General features: G+C 44.9%; 3 protein-coding genes and 1 non-coding gene across 6 annotated transcripts; 2 read left to right on the forward strand and 2 right to left on the reverse strand.

Annotated features, from left to right (window-relative positions):
* Window positions 1-272: 272 nt before the first annotated feature.
* Window positions 273-346, forward strand: TRNAN-GUU. Its single transcript has one exon. It is a non-coding gene; the product is annotated as a tRNA-Asn (tRNA).
* Window positions 347-1,333: 987 nt separating this feature from the next.
* Window positions 1,334-2,772, forward strand: LOC120647611. Of its 3 annotated transcripts, none has more exons than XM_039924467.1 (4): window positions 1,334-1,493; window positions 1,868-2,038; window positions 2,110-2,183; window positions 2,361-2,772. In XM_039924467.1, the coding sequence occupies exons 1-4, from the start codon at window positions 1,461-1,463 to the stop codon at window positions 2,491-2,493; spliced, it is 411 nt and encodes a 136-aa protein (XP_039780401.1). In that variant the 5' UTR covers window positions 1,334-1,460; the 3' UTR covers window positions 2,494-2,772. The 3 variants fall into 3 exon arrangements, with proteins under 3 accessions (XP_039780401.1, XP_039780399.1, XP_039780400.1); XM_039924466.1 differs by having other exon boundaries at window positions 1,423-1,493; window positions 1,790-2,038; window positions 2,361-2,744; XM_039924465.1 differs by having other exon boundaries at window positions 1,868-2,183; window positions 2,361-2,736.
* LOC120647609 (DEAD-box ATP-dependent RNA helicase 50-like) lies at window positions 2,722-6,070 on the reverse strand. Its single transcript, XM_039924463.1, has 8 exons — window positions 5,690-6,070; window positions 4,888-5,414; window positions 4,555-4,749; window positions 4,281-4,468; window positions 3,948-4,161; window positions 3,552-3,683; window positions 3,293-3,465; window positions 2,722-3,202 (listed from the first exon to the last, which is right to left on the reverse strand). Exons 1-8 carry the CDS (start codon window positions 5,973-5,975, stop codon window positions 2,980-2,982), a joined length of 1,938 nt encoding a protein of 645 aa, XP_039780397.1. The 5' UTR covers window positions 5,976-6,070; the 3' UTR covers window positions 2,722-2,979.
* Window positions 6,071-6,144: 74 nt separating this feature from the next.
* LOC120647610 (transcriptional corepressor LEUNIG-like) lies at window positions 6,145-20,668 on the reverse strand. The gene is made up of 14 exons (XM_039924464.1): window positions 20,638-20,668; window positions 20,283-20,300; window positions 19,516-19,576; window positions 18,642-18,748; window positions 9,078-9,169; window positions 8,686-8,921; window positions 8,535-8,577; window positions 8,226-8,289; window positions 7,987-8,096; window positions 7,378-7,527; window positions 7,123-7,287; window positions 6,922-7,035; window positions 6,647-6,844; window positions 6,145-6,515 (listed from the first exon to the last, which is right to left on the reverse strand). Exons 3-14 carry the CDS (start codon window positions 19,557-19,559, stop codon window positions 6,369-6,371), a joined length of 1,470 nt encoding a protein of 489 aa, XP_039780398.1. The 5' UTR covers window positions 19,560-19,576; window positions 20,283-20,300; window positions 20,638-20,668; the 3' UTR covers window positions 6,145-6,368.
* Between the last annotated feature and the right edge of the window lie 470 nt (window positions 20,669-21,138).

Here is a 21,138-nt window from a genome sequence, read left to right on the forward strand (position 1 = left end):
TCAAAACTCAGCTGATGGTCCATTCAATATTTCAGCATTTCAAAAATGATGGCACAGAGCAGCAGATAGCAAATTTAATTTGTTTCTCCTATAAAGATCATCACTACGAGTTGTAAACCTGACGGTGATAGCCAACAGCGCTAGCTGATGTCCCTTATGAAGCGGTGGTGATACAGCAATACCAAGTAGTCATATCATGCATGGAGTGGGTGGTCGCCACAGCAACCAGAAAATCCTCTATGGATTTAATAAAATATGTACTAGCGCAACAAGCTGGAATAGCTCAGTTGGCCAGAGCGTGTGGCTGTTAACCACAAGGTCGGAGGTTCAAGCCCTCCTTCTAGCGTTATTATTTAAGTTTTTTTTGATTCGTAACGCGCGCAAGACGAGCTAACCTGAAATAAATAAAGTAACTTATTCAATTTATTTTATGCAAGACGAAATATAATTAGATTAGTAATTGGCTACTGTTTTGTTTTGTTTTTTTAGCAAGGGCATGCGCACGCATCAGGCGGTGGTCCTCTTAGGCTATCTCGAACAGAGCACTCAAACGGCGACCCAAACCCAAAAAAGATCGCGCACAGTGTTTTGGGTGAAAAAAAACACCAACAGAGCACCCAAACACACTACTCATTTTGCGTCGTAGGTGAGAGGACAGGCAAATATGCGTCTCCCTCTCTCCTCGACCCAAATGTGCGCCTCGACTATGCCGCCCCACCTCCCGCGGCCCTGCGTCGCCAGCCGCCTCGGCTCGTCCTCCTGCGGTGCCCCGCACCCAAACGGCTGAGAGGCGGTCGAGCTCCTCCATGACTGGGTCGGAGCCGAGCTCCTCCATGGCCGGCGCTGCCAGACGGGCCCGCGGACGACGACGGCGAGGCGCTCCCGCGGGCGGGGAGCAGCCGGCGCGGCAAAGACCGGCCGCGGCGAGGTGCAGCCGCGACGGCGGGGCACAGCCAGGCGGGACCGCGGCGGGGCACGGCCGGCGCTGCCAGGCCGCCCGTGGACGACGACGGCGAGGCGCTCCCGCGGGCGAGCCCGCGGTGCAGTGAAGACCAGCCGCGGCGAGGTGCAGCCGCTGCGGCGGGGCGCGGCCGGCGCTGCTCGGACGACGACGGCAAGGTGGACCCGCGGACCATGACGATGGCGGTGGCGAGACATCTGCTCGGCGGGGATCTGGGCTCTCCTTTTGGGTCCGCTGTTGGAAACGGAAGGTTTGGGTGGTGACTCTTTTTTCCTGCGTGTGACTCAAACGAACGAATGCATCTCGCATTTGGGTATCCGCTGTTGGAGATAGTCTTATGGGTCAATAATGCGTCTGGATGTGGCCGCATTTTACAGAAACGGCCCATCGGAAGGCCGCCCACAGCCCATTTCGCACGCTATAAGGCCTCTGCTCCGCTGCTGCTGCGGCTTCCTTCCCCACCCGTCTCCCCCCGAGAGAAGAGAGCGAGGTGGTGCGGATGGAGAGCGCCAAGCGCATGCGCGCCGCCATGGTACCACTTCTCGAATTCCCCTTCCATTTATTTCTCCGTGTTTGTTGTTTGATCTCGTCGCCATCTGCTCGCGGGTTGATGCAGTTGGCGGTTTAATTTCCTGATTAATTATAGTACGCTGAGATTGATTTGGAGTTTGAGTCGGTCTGGTTCCGAAGCATTTTGGAGTCGCGGATCGAGAGTAGCGCCGTGTTTTGCTTGCGATTGATTACTACTCCAGTAGCGCGCGGGGTCGCGATTTGCTTTGGAGTTCATCAATTCCTTAGTTGCTCGGTCACTTGTGCTTGGTCCGGTAGGGTTTTGGAGGATTGATTCGAAATCCGCGGATGCGTGATCGCTCGCTTCGCAATTGGTGCGCTTGGTGTGCGTTGCAGAGCAACGACGAGGACACGACGAGCCATGGGAGCGCGGGAGTCGGCGTGGCCGCGACGGAGGGGGACGACATGACCGTGGTTGCGGCGGACGAGCAGGAGCAGATGGGGTCGGCGGAGACGGAGGACCACATCCAGCGCATCCTTGCCGCCATCGACAACTACACTCGCCAGGTGAGTGGCCATCTCATTCTCATCTCATGCATTATTGCAGGTGCTCATGCCATGCGTGCTTGTGTCTGCAGGTGTCGGAGATGCTGGATGCCGGGCGCGCGCTGTTCAAGGACCTCGCCGCCGACTTCGAGGAGCGCCTCTGCTCGTCAGGATCTCTCTCTCTCTCTCTCTCTCTCTCTCTCTCTCTCTCTCTCTCACACACACACACACACACACACACACACACACACAGGCCGCGCTGCCGATTCTCTTGCAAATCGTAACGGCAAGCAAGATCGCTTAATAATTATTCGCTTAATAATTAGTAATAATTATTGTGCAGGATCCACAGGGAGAGGGTTGAGCGGTGGGAGGAGGAGATCCGGGAGCTGCGCGCCCGCGACGCCGCCAACGAGCAGGCCCGCGCCCTCCTCCACAATGCCCAGCTGCACCTCCTCCACACCGTCCGCGACTAAGCCACCTCTTCTGTCACTGTTACGTTTCTATTTCCTACTACTACTAGGCGAGTTTTAGTTCATGTCACTCAAATAGCAAGCGCTAAGCCTCAACTCTCAACTGCAGCAGCAACAGCAGAGTGCCTTTGCTTTACCACCTTATTACCCTATCTGTCTACTCTGGTATTGTTTAAGATAGATAGATGTAAATTCATGTATGGATCAGGCACATCTGAATGCTATTCGATCTCGTTTAACCTGCAATTGCATCCATCAAAGAAACTTGTTCTACAGATACCAGATACCTGTTGCTGTAATGGCTGTAGTCATTCACATATGGATGATCAAGGCCGAATGATCTTAAATAACAGATACCAGATACCTGTTCATGTGCTGAGATATGTTACATCGCAAACGACTGTGATTTCTAGGGGCAAAACGTGCAACTTGTTCAGGCAGGCGTAAGGATAGATTCAGGCTGTTGAGAGACACGCGTGGATCGCTATACTATACGCAGGGCACGTCGTGCAGCGGGTGCCCCTTCATGTTCCTCTCCATCACCCTCCTGGCCAGGGACACCTGCTTGCCGACCGCGAACACGAATGCCTTGCCATTGCCCGACGCGCCGCGGGCCGTCCTCCCAACACGGCGCACGTACTCGCTCGGGTCGCGGGGGTAGTCGAAGAGCACCACATGGTTCACGTTGGCAAAGTCGATGCCTCGCGACGCCCTGCCAAGTGCCAACCATCGAATGCTACTTCAGCACTGAAACCATGCATGGCTGCAAACAAGAAACTAAAGCAGAAAATGCAGTTTAGACCTATCTGTGCACACAAGGAACATGGAGTCCGCCGTTTGTTTTTTCAGGAACTCTTTGATGTTTGCGATGCGCTGGGCCTGATCCAACGCAGCATGGAATGGAAGAACCTTGATTTGCAAAGCTTTCCTATCAAGCCTCCTCAACACATTCTCAACCTTTCTGCATGTATCAATCTGGCAATAGAAAAACACAATAATGATGTGGTTGTCAACCACACCATGATTGATCCATCCATAAACATATTAGGGACAGGGGCTACCTTGTTGCAGAAAATAATTGTTTTACGAACAGGAGATTCCTCGACTATCTTTACGAGTGCCGATTTCTTGTTCAAAAAGGCTGTTTCTGGATTCTTTTCTTCATTGTCATCTCCACTGCAGTCCACAAGAATCTGCAGTACAATACAGATGTAATCACTCTTAAGAAAACAATGATGCATTGTACCAAGTGCCATGGCCCTCGCTATGAGCTCAAATGCACCATGCAATGCTATACCTATGTCACTCATAACCAAACAATCTCCCAAAATGTTTATGAATGACCAACAACTAATCTGACATCCAAGATGCATTTCCTAGAGGCCGGAGGCTCTTCACAAAGCATATGTAACAGAACGAAAGGTAAGAAAGGATGAAGAAAGTGAGAAAAGACCCACCTCTTCAAGGCGAGAGCTTGTTCGGTGCACACCAGGTCCCATGATAACCTCACAGTCAGGAAATGTTTCAACAACCTTGTTATAGATATCGAGAGGAAGAGTGGCAGTCACAAAAAGATATTGTGTTGTCACTGGTGCAATGGTAATCAATTGATGAAGCACTTGCTCAAAACCTTCTTCACCAAATAAAATGTCCACTTCATCCAACACAACACTGCAAACAGGGACAACTTCAATTTTATGCTGACAAGTTAATCCATTCTTTTGCTTTATTTTATCCTTCTGTGATGCAAAGTTCAAATAACTGAGAGAGATATAAAAAAAGGTCTATACCATCTGAGGTTAGCTAGTTGCACAAAGCCTTCCTGCATCAGATACAAGAATCGTCCGGGTGTTGCTATAAGTACATCAAGCTCTTGCTCAAGGCTTTCTAGCTGTGTCTTCTGTCGAAATCCTCCAGTTGCTACCATAGACCTAAATGGAACCCCAGATTTTGATATCAAGCGGCAATTGTTAAGGACCTGAGATTAGAACAGGAGGCTCAATGGGCAATTCCAAATCTTTAAGTATCAGAAAAAAAATGGAAAGTGTTAAACAATAAACATACCTGAGAAGCAAGTTCAGCAGTAGGGGTCAATATTATCACCCTGGGGTTCCGAGGAGATGATTTATGGAGCCCCTCAACTTCTTCCTTCCTTAAATTTTGTACTATAGGGCAAAGATATGCCAGTGTCTTGCCAGACCCACTTTGATCAGCAATGACACAAGTCCTCCCCTCCAAGATAGGACCATACGCCAGAGCCTAAAATAGTTTATCAGGCTGTTAATGAAAGCACGTGTAGGCATGCGTTCATGGATGCAAAGTGCTAAAGCAATTCAGGATGTTTTTCCTCACAACAAACGAGACAAAGCGGATCATGTACTTTTGACAAGTATTTACCTGAATATGCGAAGGACGAGGGAAATCAAAATTTCTCAATGCACCTAAAATTTCATCGCTGCAGCCAATCTCCTTAAAGGATCTGCGACTGAAAAATCCACTGTCCAAAGGCCCTTTTCTTTGAGGGAAATCTAAAGGCTCCCTTTGCTTTCGATTCTGTCGTCCATAAGTAACGTCGGCAATGTTACCCCATCCTTTGGAACCAGAAGTAGCCTCTGAACCTGGGGAGTCCGAATCATCACCTCTGTATTGGCTTAAAACAGAATTCAGAGAATGTGCACCTCGAGTCCTTTCATTTCTGGAGTTACTGATCTGCTTTGCACGGCGTTCTGAGTCCGAGATAGGCTTTCTTCTTTCAAAATAGCTTTCCTCTTGATCGGAATCATTGAAAGAGGGTTCATCAAATCGGTTAGTGCTGGTGCGACTAGAACCGTCTCTCTTGAGGTGAGCTGATCTCGCAACCAAGGATTTTATTTTCTGTGCCTTCAACCTGCCAAAATTCCCTATACCTGTACCTCCCCCACTACCTGTAGTATGAAACATAGCAGCTTAGGTTTAGCTGAAGTGAAATTCGGCCGATACCACACCAGAAGGCAAAAGAAGGCAAGACAGGTGACATGCAGCAAGGTTTATGATTTTACCCAAGGCTGTCATTTTAAGTTATTAACTAGGACTGAGGTGAAACGATGGCACAATGGCATGAAGCAGCTGGAAATTCAGTGCAATATCGGCAGTCTGAATGAAGAAACAGGGTGTTCAATTCCAGGTGTTGAATTCAAAGGGTGTGTTGTGATTGTGTGACCTCTGCTGTGACGGTCGGCGGTCTCTATCCTGGAGAGCACCGCTGGGGACGGCATGACGGCCTCGTCGCCGTCGTCGGTGCCGCCCCACACGATGACGCTGCGCCCGGTGGCCCGGTCCACCAGGCGGTACGCTCCAGGGGTGTCCAATGGCACCTTGTCGTAGCCCTCCGCCGTGGCCGCCGCCGCCCAGCTCCGGCGGACGGAGACGGAGACGGAGGTCCGCAGGGAGGAGGGGTGGCGGAGCAGGAGGGGAACCGCGCCGGCCTGAGCCCCGGCCACCTCCATCCTCCTGCTCGCTCGCTCGGCTCACACTGCCGCCGCCTCCGACGACGACTCCTAGAGTCCTATCCCATTCCCATCCGGTACAGATATTCATTTCACTATTGGGCTACGCTACGCAGTTTGCCTTATGGGCCTTTGCTGGGCTACTTTTACTGCAAATTGCGAATGGAAATGATGGTGCCACGTGCTACTTCTCTGTTTGTATGGAAAACAGTTTAGTTTACACACAACAGAGCTACTCTACCTTCTTAACAGACCAAAACCTAAGTGTTCCTGCACAGCAGTAATGATCTTGATAGTTGATACTGCAACTGCCATCTATCTACCTATCTATCTAATCTAGATTTGATTAGAGCTTCCCATCGATCTGCGAGGCAGCACCAGGCTAGATCTTGATCACCTCCAGACCTTGACGCATCCATCATGCGATGCGGATGCAAGCAAGCCTGTGGCAAGACATCCATCCAAATCTGAAACATGGCAACCGTGAGCCTGCACAGACTCTACCACCTTGTTCTCAGCAAAGTTCCACAGTATGATGCTCTGCACATTTTCCACACCAGCCAGCGAGACAAATGAAAATGTCACCACAATACCCAATAAATGAACACAAAAATCCTTCTGTGAGAATAACATGGTCGGAACGATAAAAAGTAAATGGCAAAGATTGATACCTCGTATCCCCCAATGACCAGCGTGTTTGGATGCCTCGGGTGGAAGCTGCACGAGCGGAAATAGTCGTTCCGGTTTAGCTCACGGACAGGTTGCCAGTCTGTAGACCAGACCTTCGCACAATTGTCACTAACACAAGCCAAGCAATTGACACGTTCATTCCAGCATATGGAGTTCAAAGGTTTGTTATCCCTGTTACCCTGCAAATTTTGGGCACTTTTATGCTGAACCCAACCACGAAACGCATGTGATTTTAATACTGCACACCCATACTCACCTGTAAACACTTGCACCTTTCATCCGTCTCAACATCGGTAATGTTCACAGTGTGTCTAATAGCTGAAGCAAGAGTTTTGCCAAGAGGGTGGAACCTTACTTTTGCTTTACCTGTCTGCACGACCAGATAAAAACACCCACGTCAGAGGACAATGCACAATTATTACATTGCAGATTGAAGCTGGGAAAACATTGGACCTACGGCTTTAGAGATGCGTCTTGGGTTAGCTTGGCCTATTGCCCAGTAAAGAACCTTGCCACCATCATCACACGAGCAGAGGAGTGAAGTGTTCTTCGGATTAAATTCTACCGATGTGACCTGAGTGCTATGCCCCATGAAGCACTGGGCCTGGACATAACTATCACCCTGTGACAATAAAATGGTAGTCATTTCTAAGCATCCGAATAATCATCTCCATGACTAGCATATGCTGGACATATCAGAGTAGTTTGTTACCTGAGATGCATCCCACAATCGCACAGTTCTATCAGATGAAACTGTGGCAAGCATGGATTCATTCGGACGGAAGCTGATATCTGTGATGAAGCTAGAGTGTGCATCCCAACTGTGCTGCTCTAAATTGTTTCTGAGATTCCAAATGAAAACCTAGCAAGTTTCATGACAGAAGCATTTAAGAAGGGAAGAAGTCGCTGTGTAATGAAACAGTGAATGCTAAATGCACCATCAGGTGATAACATGACAAATTCCCATAGAATACATAATCAGTACTCATTAATAACTGTGCTATACCAGATATCCTGGGCATATTTCGCAAGCTCAAAATTTTTGAAGCATTTTATAAACAATGAATTTCTCTTCATTTTCATTAATTCATAATCTCCCTTCCAGTAAGCTGCAACCAATATTGGATTATTGAATGTGTCAAGACATCAAAATCCATCTAATATCTCAGACAGGATTCGCAAGCTTAGTACTAAATAATCATGGGCATATTTACCATTAAACAAATATTCTGGGATTCGTAAAGAAACATGACCTACCAACCATGAAGTATTCGCTATTCTAAAGTTTTGCAATTTACAATGAATGAAATTACACGGTTACCTTGTTTTCTTCTCCAGCACTAGCCAGCAATGCACCATCTGAGGAAAAATCACAGCAAAAAATCTTTTTGCTACTGGCTTTCAGACTTAAAACTTCCTCGATGATGATTCCTGGATGTGTACTTAGCACGTCACATCATTATATTTATCGGAGATACAGCGGCAAATGTAGTGTTCTACAATGATTTCTTTTTAAAAAAATACTAATCTTTCAATCATTCTTTAAATGTGGGAAAATACCTAGTGTTTTCTTCATAGCAACATCTCCTGATAAATCAAGCATGTCATCCGCATTGTTTCCATCCTAGCAAAAGTTTTAGGATCAGAACACTATGTACAGAATAAAGCGCTTGGTTGACAAATATGAATGTTTACTGGAGCAATGTTTGATGGACAAAAACTTAGACATGACAGAAATTGTGTCCAGTGTCTGCGTAGTGTAAGTTTTACTTCATAAAAATATACTAACAATAACTTCATGAAATGCATACGAAAGAAGAAGCTAAAGAAAACAGTGTAATATAAAAGGCAATGTTCATAGGCACTTACAGGTGTCTGTTGATACGGTTGTTGCATATGCCTGGGGGCAGTCCTGTCAAATGGACTGGTGTAAGAAATAACTGCTGTAACTCTGATTGGAAAATAGATCGAAATGTAGATGCATTTGATTAAGGAAATTTAGTAGAACTAAAGGTGTTACCTCTTATAGACAGGTGAGTTTGGTAGGTCCATCCTGTCAAAACCAGGGAGTTGGTGGGACTGTTGAGAATGCGTCTGAGCTGAATCAGCAAAACGATCATGGCGCATTGTATGGTTGAATGCGGCATCATTTAACCTATCTGAATTGGCAAAAGTAGCAGCTCTTTGCTGCATATGCTCCTCTTCTAAACTGAAGTGGTTACCCACCTCCAATGGTTTTTGCTCTGGTGCATGCCCCTGGCTCAACTTAGTTAAACTTTAGTAGAATACGGCAACAAATTTTTAAAGAACACAATTCTAAACCCTTTCAGAAGGGCCCTATATTGTCACAGTGAATACATCCTATTTGATACTCTCTCACGAATTAGACGAAGGAGGGTGCTAATTGATTACTTCTGGGCATGCCAGATCACCTGGACTTGAAATGAAGCTTGGCCAAAATATAGACCACCAATCAGAGAGGAGTCCTCCAGGAACACTAATTTCTGACATAAGTCAACAAAATATAATCCCAATGTGAGATACCTCATTACCCAACTTGAGGATAAATAATGGACAAATTCATTTCAGTTAAAAAAAGTGAGCAAGTAATCTGGTTGTATGCAAGATATTTGGGTATGTAGGACCGGAAAATGCGACCAGAGGGGGGGTGAATGGGAGCAACTCAAAATAATTTCGCACGGAAGCAAACAGATCAAACTCCCAAATTTCAAGAACTTTAGCAAATTAGATCCAAACGCGAGGAAACTCGAAACATAGGTTCACAAGATCACTAGAAATCTATTCTCAAAATATTATGCAAGGAAATTAAGTATAAAATGCGGATCAAGAAAACTTAGATTGAAACCGACGATAAACCTGACGAAGAACAAATAAGCACGATGCAATGAAACGAAGAACAATACTTAATGATAAAGTATTAAACCAAGTACTTGTTCTTACAAAATTGCATCTAGCCTCCGCCCGATCGTCCTCCCTCTCTTGATTAGAGAGATCAACAAAAATCCCTCACTAGGAATTAAACCCTAGGCTAAACTGGAGAGAGGAGTGCACGCAAGAAGAGTTTCAGGGAGGCGGCTACTGTTCACGGCGGCTACTGTTCACGGCGGCTACTGTTCACGGCGGCTACTGTTCACGGCGGCTACTGTAGCAGCGCCCCCCAAAACCCTAAAAACGCATACCCCTCAATCCTAGGTGCCGCATATTTATAACCCATAGGGTGGCACTACCTAAATTACAAATTTGCCATTACGTAAATCAAATTAACGTAATCGGCGCGTATCACGCAATATCATCCTCCACGGCAAACAATCTCGATGTCCGCGATCCTTCCATCTAGCACCATGGCGTCCCGTGATCTCGCCGCACGATGATCCGGAATCTTCTCGCGATCGACAATTGTCCCCATCTTCGGCCACGTCCGCCGCAACGAACGTCCGGGATCTTGGTTTTGTGGCTTAACCAAGAAACCGTCCACCAACGTTCTCTCGCTGTGTCGTCAGGTACAGTAGACATACACCGCACGATCTCAAATCCCTCGAACGCAAGTCTTGATCCACCCTTCACCGCTCTCAGTCCATCGGCGTGGCATCATATCTTCATTCTTCACACGTCGCCGCATGTTCAGTCTCCACCTATCACCTGCAACGACACCAACCAAGAGAAATGTCACACGCACACTGTGTTGTTCAATCACTCATCACAAGGTCCTAGCCCCACGGGCATCTCAATCTCCCCCTTGATGAGTGCATTGACAACACCACACCACACAAATTTATTCAAACAAAAATAGAGTAAAAGAAGAAAGAAAAGAAAACAATCTAACAAACTTGATCCCCAAAGACATGGGCTAGCAACAAAAGCTAGGCTCGACACAATCAAGACAAATACAAGAGTAACAAAAGCTCCAAAGCTGACAAACTCCCCCTGTCAAAATGCTCAAACTCAACCTCCCCCTGAGACTCAGCAATGAATTTGTGTCACTCATTCTCCCCCTTGTTGACAAAGCACTCCATCAAGTAAAAGATACATGAGGGGACGGCACAGATAGAAGCTTCAGAGACATATATCAAATACTTATACCAGCGAACCAGCAAAACCAGCTGTTCAGAAAAGCAGCAACACAATGCAATGACCATAGAAATTTAAATTAGAACCTTTTGAAAACCACTTAGTCAGACCATGCAAACAAATTCAAAGCCAGTCTCAAGCTGAAGACAAGACATATAGCAAGCTCACACGACGGGTAACAAAGCTTCCAATCAAAGTTCACTGCAAATGCTTGAATCAGGTCTATGCCATGAAAGACAAACCCGTGGCACACACAACACCTGCGACTGGGGCAAGCTGTGAGTAACCAACTTAGGCTGCCATGCCTAAAGCACAAGTCTATATATACAAACCCAAATCTCAGCATCATATATATTGTTCCCAATGTTATATGCTGAATACTGAACCCATTTTTCTTTTGTTGTCCCTGCTGATCTGGGATCTTTTGACAGCCCCTGGACTATAGAGTGCCCGGTTCATGTGTGTCTTTGCGACACAAAGAACATTTGTTCTTTCATAGGCCCAAAAGAAGCTACATTCACAGTGACGAACCGGTCTTTGACCCATTGAAAGGAGCCAAAACCGAACCGTGAGCAAGATATATGTCGAGTATTCAACCAGATACTAGAACAAGAACATGTAAACAAGCCTGATAAAATCATGAAGTATCTGTGTGCTGTTTTCAAAACAAAATATGGTCACCCAAAGCATCACAACCTCTCCAAAGGCATTTATCACAAATTCGCTGAAACAAGTATAAGGCATATGTAACCGAAGCGACAAAAACATTGATACTAGAAAGGATAACACACACCAAACTCACCACGCAAACGTGCAAACGTGGCTTGATCGAGTGGTTTAGTTAAAATATCAGCCAACTGCTGACTAGTATCAACATGCTTAAGCTCAATATCACCCTTTTCAACATGATCTCTTAGAAAATGATAACGAACATCAATATGTTTCGTTTTAGAATGCAGCACAGGATTCTTAGCAACACTGATGGCACTGGTGCTATCACACAAGAGAGGAACATGAGAAAACGACAAACCAAAATCGCGAAGGGTTGCTATCATCCATAAAAGCTGAGAACAACAACTAGCAGCAGCAACATACTCGGCCTCTGTAGTAGATTGAGCAACATTGGATTGTTTTCTAGAGGACCAAGAAACAAGAGAAGAACCCAAAAACTGGCAAGTACCTGATGTAGATTTTCTATCCAAACGACACCCAGCAAAATCAGCATCCGAATAACCACACAAACTGAGCGTCGAAGAAGCAGAGTACCAAAGGCCAAATTCAGGAGTGAAACGAAGGTACCTCATTATGCGCTTCACCGCCTGACGGTGAGAGGTCCTGGGAGATGCCTGAAAACGAGCGCACAGACACACAGCAAAGTGTATATCCGGTCTCGTCGCAGTCAAGTACAAAAGTGACCCAATCATGCTTCTATATTCCTTCTGATCCACGGATTCTCCATCTTCATCAGCATCCAAAGCTGCGCTAGTCGGAATGGGCGTTGAAATTGGCTTAGCATCAGCCATGTCGAACTTCTTCAGGACATCCATTGTATATTTTCCCTGATGCACAAATGTCCCTTCCTGTGTTTGTTTAATTTGCAATCCTAGGAAAAAGGTCAACTCACCCATCATAGACATCTCAAACTCCTTACTCATCGATTCTGCAAACTTTGCAACAAGAAAATGAGACGAACCACCAAAAATGATATCATCCACGTATATCTGAACTATTAGAGAATCATTGCCTTGTCTGAGGAGAAATAAAGTTTTATCAACAGAACCCATTTTGAACCCATTTTCAAGTAGAAAAGTTTTCAGTCTAGCATACCAAGCACGAGGTGCTTGCTTCAACCCATATAAAGCCTTTTGTAACTTGAAAACATGATTAGGAAATTTAGGATGTTCAAAACCAGGGGGTTGTTTAACATAAACTTCCTCTTCTATATACCCATTCAAAAAGGCACTCTTCACGTCCATTTGATAAAGCTTAAAACCACGTGAGGCAGCAAAAGCAAGCAAAATGCGAATAGCTTCTAAACGAGCAACAGGAGCAAAAGTTTCACCATAATCAATACCCTCCTTTTGACAGAAACCCTGAGCCACCAATCTGGCTTTGTTTCTGACAACAAGACCATCTTCCCCTTGTTTGTTCTTAAAAACCCATTTAGTACCAATTGGTTTGCAAGAAAAAGGTGGATCAACCAAAACCCAAACCTGATTTCGTTCAAAATTTTCTAACTCCTCATGCATGGCATTGACCCAATTAGAATCAGACAGCGCATGTCCAACATCACGGGGTTCAAAAGAGGCAACAAATGCAGAATGCGCAAGGACACATTGATTTCTAGATTTATACCTTGTCGTGCGCTCATTCAAGTTACCTATCATTTGTTGAGGTGGATGGCGACGCTGAATATGTCGAGGTGCTGTTCTAACAGAAGTTGCCTCCCCCTCAATTGTAGCTGGTTCATGATCAACAATAGGTATAGCTGCAGGATCTGCTGTGGATGTGAAAAGCTCTGAAGGCCCATCGTCTATCGTGCTGCTAGGCGTCTGAATGGGAGTTGCCTCGAGCACAGCTGGATCCTCTGTTGCATCATCATCATCGTCAAGTCCATCAACCTCATCTTCAAAAATGTTTTGTCCAATCTCATCATCACCTGCACACTCAAAAGCAGAAGAGAAACAAGGCATCGTCTCGTCGAAGGTGACCTCACATGTCTCCTCGATGCGATTAGTATCAAGATTAAGAACCCGGTAAGCTCGCCCTTGCAAAGCATACCCCAAGAACAACCCATCAGAAGAACGTGATTCAAATTTGTCCAAATTTCCTTTTTTCAGAATAAAGCATTTACAACCAAATACGCGAAAATGAGAAACTTTTGGACAACGACCATATCTCAACTCATAAGATGTTTTCCCCAGAAAAGCTCTCAGAAAAATACGATTAGCAACATAGCAAGCGGTATTGATCGCCTCAGCCCAAAAACGTCTAGGGGTTTTATGTTCATCAAGCATTGTCCTAGCCATCTCAACAAGCGTTCGATTTTTCCTTTCAACAACACCATTCTGAGGGGGGACATACGGTGAGGAAAACTGATGATCAAGACCCTGTTCTGAACAAAAAGATTTCATTCGAGCATTCTTGAATTCTGTGCCATTATCACTGCGAATTGCTCTAACGACATTATTGGATAACTCATTTTTCAGCTTTAGAACAAGATCATGAATAAATTGAAAAGCCTCATCCTTGGATTCCAAAAAGAACACCCATGAATAACGAGAAAAATCATCCACAATGACGAGCACATACCACTTCCCACCAGCAGAACGAACACGGGCTGGACCTACAGTGTCCATATGTAACAACTCACCCGGTCGTTCTGTCATCACCTGAGTCACAGGTGCATGAGAAGCCGCAATCATTTTGCCATGTTTGCAAGGAGCACAAACCAAATCTTTCTCAAACTTGAGTTTCGGTAAACCATCTATCAAACCCATCGAACTCAAACGGCATAGTAAATCAAAGCTCAAGTGACCCAAACGACGATGCCACTTCCAAATGGGGAGAGAACCATGAGCAACCAAACAACGAGCTTGTCCAAAAGATTTAGAGAAATCAACCATGAAAATTCGTCCAAAGGGGGAGATTTGACAAACAAGGTTACCGATAGAATCTAGAACTCGCGAATTGCCTTTCTTAAAACGCACTTCAAAACCATCATCAAGAAGTTGTGAGACAGAAAGCAAGTTATAATGTAAGTTCCGTACCTTCGCGACGTCCTTTAGCATGAATTTATTGGTTACCTTGATACAGCCATGTGCCATCACTTTTCCTTTACTATTGTCCCCGAATGTAATGTATTCTTTACCGCTCGCGGGGGTGAGGCTGGAGAACCATCTATCATCTCCGGTCATGTGACGCGAACAACCAGAGTCCATTATCCATATGTTCTCCTCGCCTCCATCCTGCAATCAATAGCGAACACGAGAGTGAGCTAATGACTCAACACTGGGGTTAGGATAATGCAATGAAAACCAGTGCTGGGCCATTTGCTCAAAAGAAGCATTAGCAAAATCAAATCTCTCGAAAGAACGACGATGCCCACGAGGGGGAAAACGTGGCATGTCATTCCTATATGACGCAGGGGCACTATTACGTGAGCGAAAACCAGAAAAGCGAACAACTGGCGCTCGTCTAGAGTCACTACGATCATAGGCACCATGTGCAGGGTACCGATCACGTCGTTCAGCACGCTTCCTACGGAAGCAAAACTCCGCCAAATGACCATCACGATCACAAAAATCGCAATGGTAAATATTTTGAGTAGGAGCAACGACAACCTTAGCCTTAGAAGTGGAACCAGAAAAATCAGGCTTAAGGTTATCCAAATGTTCACAAGTTGGTGGCCATGTGTTATTCAGGCTTTTAAAGTGTTTGGGTTTAACCCTCCAAACCTGCTTTTTAGGAACAGACTTGGGAGGTTCTACCACAAAACCTTCAGGTGAGACCGGTGGACTCTTCTCACTGGGAGTAGGCCCATTGTTCTCACCATCTGCATTCTTTTTACCAAAAGTACGCTTCAAATCATAACCAACACCAAAATGTTCACCCCTTTTAATTTGTGCAATAGTCATACCAATCTGGGGCTCACGCACAGAACACCAACCAAGGATTGTTCTCAAATGAGTGTTTTCTTCTTCTAAAGCAGCATTGTCCTTCTTTAAGATGGAAATTTCAGCAACAAAAGTAGGACAAGTCAAACACTCAGGTAAAACAGGACAAGTGTGTTTCTCCAACTGAACAATATGGCATTTAGCAACATTCAACTCAGTTTGCAAAATTGGACAAGTAGCACAAGCACCAAGTAAAACAGAACGAGAGCGAAGTTCTTCCAATTCAATCTTAGCACAATCAAATTTATCAACTAAAACAGCATGCTTAGATTGCAATTCAGAAATAGAAACCATATGAATAGAACATTCCTCACATTCTACAGCAGCAGGTGTAGCATCTTTTAGTGTTTTTAATTCAGCAAATATTCTATCATGATCAGCCTTAAGTCTTGCTAGAATTTTATTTTGTTTATCAACAAGTTTAGTCAACTCTTCAATTTCTTCTTCAGCAGAATTTTGTACCTCATTATCAGAAGAGTTGTTGCTGCAGTCATATGCATCACCCTCATTTAAAGCCATAGTGCACATGCCTCCCTTGATGTCAGCAAGAAAACAGAGTCCTCCATCATTGGTCTTTTTGGGCTTCTCATCTTCGGACTCTGAATCACTAGAGTTGTAGGAGGCATCTGAATCAAAGCTACCCAGCGAAGAGAAGAGAACATGTGCAGCCTTCTTGATTTGCTTGTCAGTAAACTTCTGTTGTCCCTTCTTTCTCCCACGCCTATCACTCTTGTTCTTCCTATCCCTTGATTGTTCCTGGCGCCTGTAGCTGTTGCCATGCTCCGGTGCCTTCACCTTGCTTGGACAATCAGCAATGAAGTGTCCACGCTCACCACAGTTGAAGCATCCTTCTGAACGCCTTCTATTTCGCCTGTTTTCATATACCCGCTTGAACTTGTTGGTGAGCAAAACAAGCTGATCATCATCAAATACCTCCAACTCATCATCTGCAATATGACACAAGGAGGACAAAGCAAAACTAGGAGTAGATGAAAGATTAGCATTAGTGTTAGTACTCCCAGAAACCAAAGCCATTGGAATATTTGAAGAAGAACCAGCTGTGGGATTGTTAAGCTTTTTTCGAAATTGGATGTCGATCTCTTTGGATTTAAGCTTACTGAAAAGCTCATCAGTTGTAAGAGTCTCATAATTAGTAGACTCAACAATCGCTTCCACTTTTGTACCCCAAACATCCAAGTCGAGTGCATGCAACAATTTGAGAGCCCTTGCATGATCATCATACGGCATAACCGTTATGTTGGCTTTCATTTTGTTGACAAGACTCAAAAATCGAGCGAAAAGATTTTCGATAGACTCACCAGGCGATTGCATAAAATTATCATATTCGCGCCTGTAAGTTTCAAATAACCGGATCTTCACTGCGTTGGTGCCCTCATGAAAATTTTGTAGAGTAGACCAAATCTCATGAGCAACTTGTTTGTCAGAAACACGATCAAATTCAGATTTGCTCAAAGCAGCAAAGAGAAAATCTACAGCTTTGTTATTGTTTTCATATTTTGTAGCGTGAGCTGCATTTGAGGGATCAGCTGGAATCACATAAGTCGTATCAATTGTAATATTCCAAATCGCAATCCCTTTCCCCTTGAGAAAGGCACTCATGCGAGCCTTCCAGTACGGGTAATCGGTTCCATCAAAAGCAGGTGGATGTGAAGACGAAGTCATGATCGCCACAAGTGGATTTCACAACAGATTAGGTATGAGAAAACCTTAACCGGCTCTGATACCAATTGTAGGACCGGAAAATGCGACCAGAGGGGGGGTGAATGGGAGCAACTCAAAATAATTTCGCACGGAAGCAAACAGATCAAACTCCCAAATTTCAAGAACTTTAGCAAATTAGATCCAAACGCGAGGAAACTCGAAACATAGGTTCACAAGATCACTAGAAATCTATTCTCAAAATATTATGCAAGGAAATTAAGTATAAAATGCGGATCAAGAAAACTTAGATTGAAACCGACGATAAACCTGACGAAGAACAAATAAGCACGATGCAATGAAACGAAGAACAATACTTAATGATAAAGTATTAAACCAAGTACTTGTTCTTACAAAATTGCATCTAGCCTCCGCCCGATCGTCCTCCCTCTCTTGATTAGAGAGATCAACAAAAATCCCTCACTAGGAATTAAACCCTAGGCTAAACTGGAGAGAGGAGTGCACGCAAGAAGAGTTTCAGGGAGGCGGCTACTGTTCACGGCGGCTACTGTTCACGGCGGCTACTGTTCACGGCGGCTACTGTAGCAGCGCCCCCCAAAACCCTAAAAACGCATACCCCTCAATCCTAGGTGCCGCATATTTATAACCCATAGGGTGGCACTACCTAAATTACAAATTTGCCATTACGTAAATCAAATTAACGTAATCGGCGCGTATCACGCAATATCATCCTCCACGGCAAACAATCTCGATGTCCGCGATCCTTCCATCTAGCACCATGGCGTCCCGTGATCTCGCCGCACGATGATCCGGAATCTTCTCGCGATCGACAATTGTCCCCATCTTCGGCCACGTCCGCCGCAACGAACGTCCGGGATCTTGGTTTTGTGGCTTAACCAAGAAACCGTCCACCAACGTTCTCTCGCTGTGTCGTCAGGTACAGTAGACATACACCGCACGATCTCAAATCCCTCGAACGCAAGTCTTGATCCACCCTTCACCGCTCTCAGTCCATCGGCGTGGCATCATATCTTCATTCTTCACACGTCGCCGCATGTTCAGTCTCCACCTATCACCTGCAACGACACCAACCAAGAGAAATGTCACACGCACACTGTGTTGTTCAATCACTCATCACAAGGTCCTAGCCCCACGGGCATCTCAGGGTAGCTCGAAATAAGCACATACACACCAGATGAAATTTTTTTGACTCATTTCTAAAAGATAGGTTACAAATGATAACCAATAATCAAAATTTCAGATGTAAAAATGGGAAGGTATCTGTTTGTTAGGTTGAGATTGTATTATATAAAAGAAGCGACTATGCTTGCACTTTTGCAAAGCCACCTTTTTCTGCAATGATCAAGAAATGAATCAAAGTAATAAAACTATTGTAAAAAAGAATATGATCTATTTAAGGGAAGAAAATGCCAGTATTTCTTACATCCAGGAAATTAACGAGTTGGGATGAAGGCACAACAATTACTTTGAGGGCATAACATTTTGAGTCGAGGGTCATGAAAGCAATTACTTTGAAGATCAGTAAGAAATGACTTTGCTTCAGTCTCTTTCACAAAGGCTTCAGCAGTCGTGATTAGCTTGCGTTTGATCAGGTAGTCATAAATGTACACATCCAGCCTAGCAAGAAAAGAACAAGTAAAATTTAAAGTAAACACTATGGATCTGCGATGAAGAAAACAAAGAATAATCATGAATTTGTATGCATTGAAACCCACAAAATTATGAACAAAGCAAACGAAGAATAACCGTGATTTTGTATGCACGCAAATCCACAAAATTAAAGAACAAGTTGTCAGCATCAGCATGGTGGTCTGAACAGACAGGATGATTGCACAGAAATCACAGGCGGACACTAAAAAAACAGATGTAAACTACCACATCTGTTTTACAGTATTTGTTTGGCAAACATATAGAGGAAGGAGAAAAGCTAAGTAAAAGATTTTACAGAATTGGATCATATGTAATGATTGATCCATCCAATGACTAGAGATTTGATATGATTCCGCCAAATATTACTCAAATAATATGCCAACTAGGTATGCCGACTGGATACACAATATGAAACGAAGGGACTAATAGAACTAAAGTTGCATGACTAGTTTAATAAGAGCGCGCAAAAGATGGTCAACATCATCAACACCGAGACCATCTTGGTAAGTTGGTATATTAATAGCTAATTAAGTAATGCTCAAAATGCAATGTAAACTTGGACAGCCCTCCTGCCATTTTCATAAGAAATGCGCAAAATGCATGGTCATGACATACTCAAAAAACTCTATTTAGGAAAACTGGATGCGACGTTTATGATGAGTGCAAACAATGATAGTTGGACATGACACAAGAATAAAGAACAGTAGCTAACAGGTCCCCCATTCCGAACTCACTCTGTAGTGTAAGGTGGAGGAGGTGGAGATACATCCCTCTCCATGCCTAGAGTTGAGCGACCTGCAAATGCAAATAAAGCTAGTAATATATATGAAACTAACTAAGCTGGCGATGGAAATGTTGAAGCATGATCAATGCACTAGGAAAATTCAGAAAACTGCTAGGTTGACAACATGTAGGTTTGACGAAAGTAGCCTTGTTAATTAGGCACCAAATAAATTAAAGACTTGACAACCCCAAACAACATCCAGACATGAAGCGAACTCGTGGCACCAGCTAGCCAGGAGTGTTGACCCGAAACCTAGGAATAAGCGCAGCGCAGTCAATTATAACCAACCAGACAAGAAGAGCAACAACATAGTAGTACATGAGATAGATTAACCCGCGATGGAACTGGTGAGGCAGCAATTAAGTAGCTAGCGCGAGCACAATGTGAGAGAAGACGACGGCGAAATCGAAATCATGAGTGGAGAGGCGTAGGATCGGAAAACCCCACCGCCTAGAGGGAGAGGACAGGCAAAATCGATCAATCTGATCCAACCCGATCGAGCGATCCCCATCCCACTGTATGCACCACCAAAGCCGATCGAGGTCTCCAGCAGATGGCGCGAGGCGAGGAATTGAATGCAGTTGCGCGCGGGCACGTAACAAGGACAATAGAATCCCCAACCAACCAAGCAATGCAATGCAATATACAAAATTAAATCCGCCGGAAATTAAACTAAACCCCGTCGGAAACCTGGCGGGAGAAGGCGAGGCGGCTGACCTGGTCTTGCTGACTGAGGCCCGGTTTAGTTGCGCGATGTAAAAATTTTAAAAAGACATCTTTCTACATTTGAAGTACTAAATATAGACTAATTATAAAAATAATTACAGAATTCGTCTATAAATCGCGAGACGAATCTAATAAGCCTAATTAGTCCGTCATTAGAGGTTATTTACTGTAGCATTACTGTAGCAATTTAGCATCTAATTACAGCCTAATTAGGTTCATTAGATTCGTCTCGCGATTTACAGACAGCAGTCGCAATGCGTTTTTTATTTCGTCTAGATTTAAGTCTCCATGCAGGTGCCGGAATTTTTTTTGGAATTTTGGTTTTTGCATCTAAACACGGGCTGAGAAGCAATCGCCGGCCGTCGAGATCGAGAGAGAGAGCGCCGGAGGAGATGTGGCCTCTCGAGAAAGGAAAGCCGTCGTCGAGACGTCGCGTGCTGCCGTTGGGCTTGGGCTTGGCCTTGGTCTTTGGCTGGGCCACGAGCTTCCTTTGGGCCTTTCTTCCTTGCTTCCTTCACTCTTGGGCCAGCGGCGGACCTTTCGTCCTTCCTTCACTCATATGATTTTGCAGGGCCATCTGCGCCCGTCTACTGTCCCGTTGGCCTGAAAAAAAAAATGTAGGCACTCGTTTGTGATCCATGGGCCGTTTTGGGCTGGTTGGATGTATAAACCGGGCTGCTACTAGATTAAAGATAGGGGGGTTGCAGCTCACAAACAGAGGATCCTTAGGCGACTTTGAGGCGATTCTCGCTCCCACCGCCGGATTCGCCGGCTCTCCTCACCGTCGCCGGCCTTTGTTGCACCGTTCGACTTGGACAGTTGCGGATCCGGTGGGCGATGTGTGTGT

This window comes from Panicum virgatum, chromosome 9K, assembly GCF_016808335.1.
Source record: "Panicum virgatum strain AP13 chromosome 9K, P.virgatum_v5, whole genome shotgun sequence".
Classification (NCBI taxonomy): domain Eukaryota; kingdom Viridiplantae; phylum Streptophyta; class Magnoliopsida; order Poales; family Poaceae; genus Panicum; species Panicum virgatum.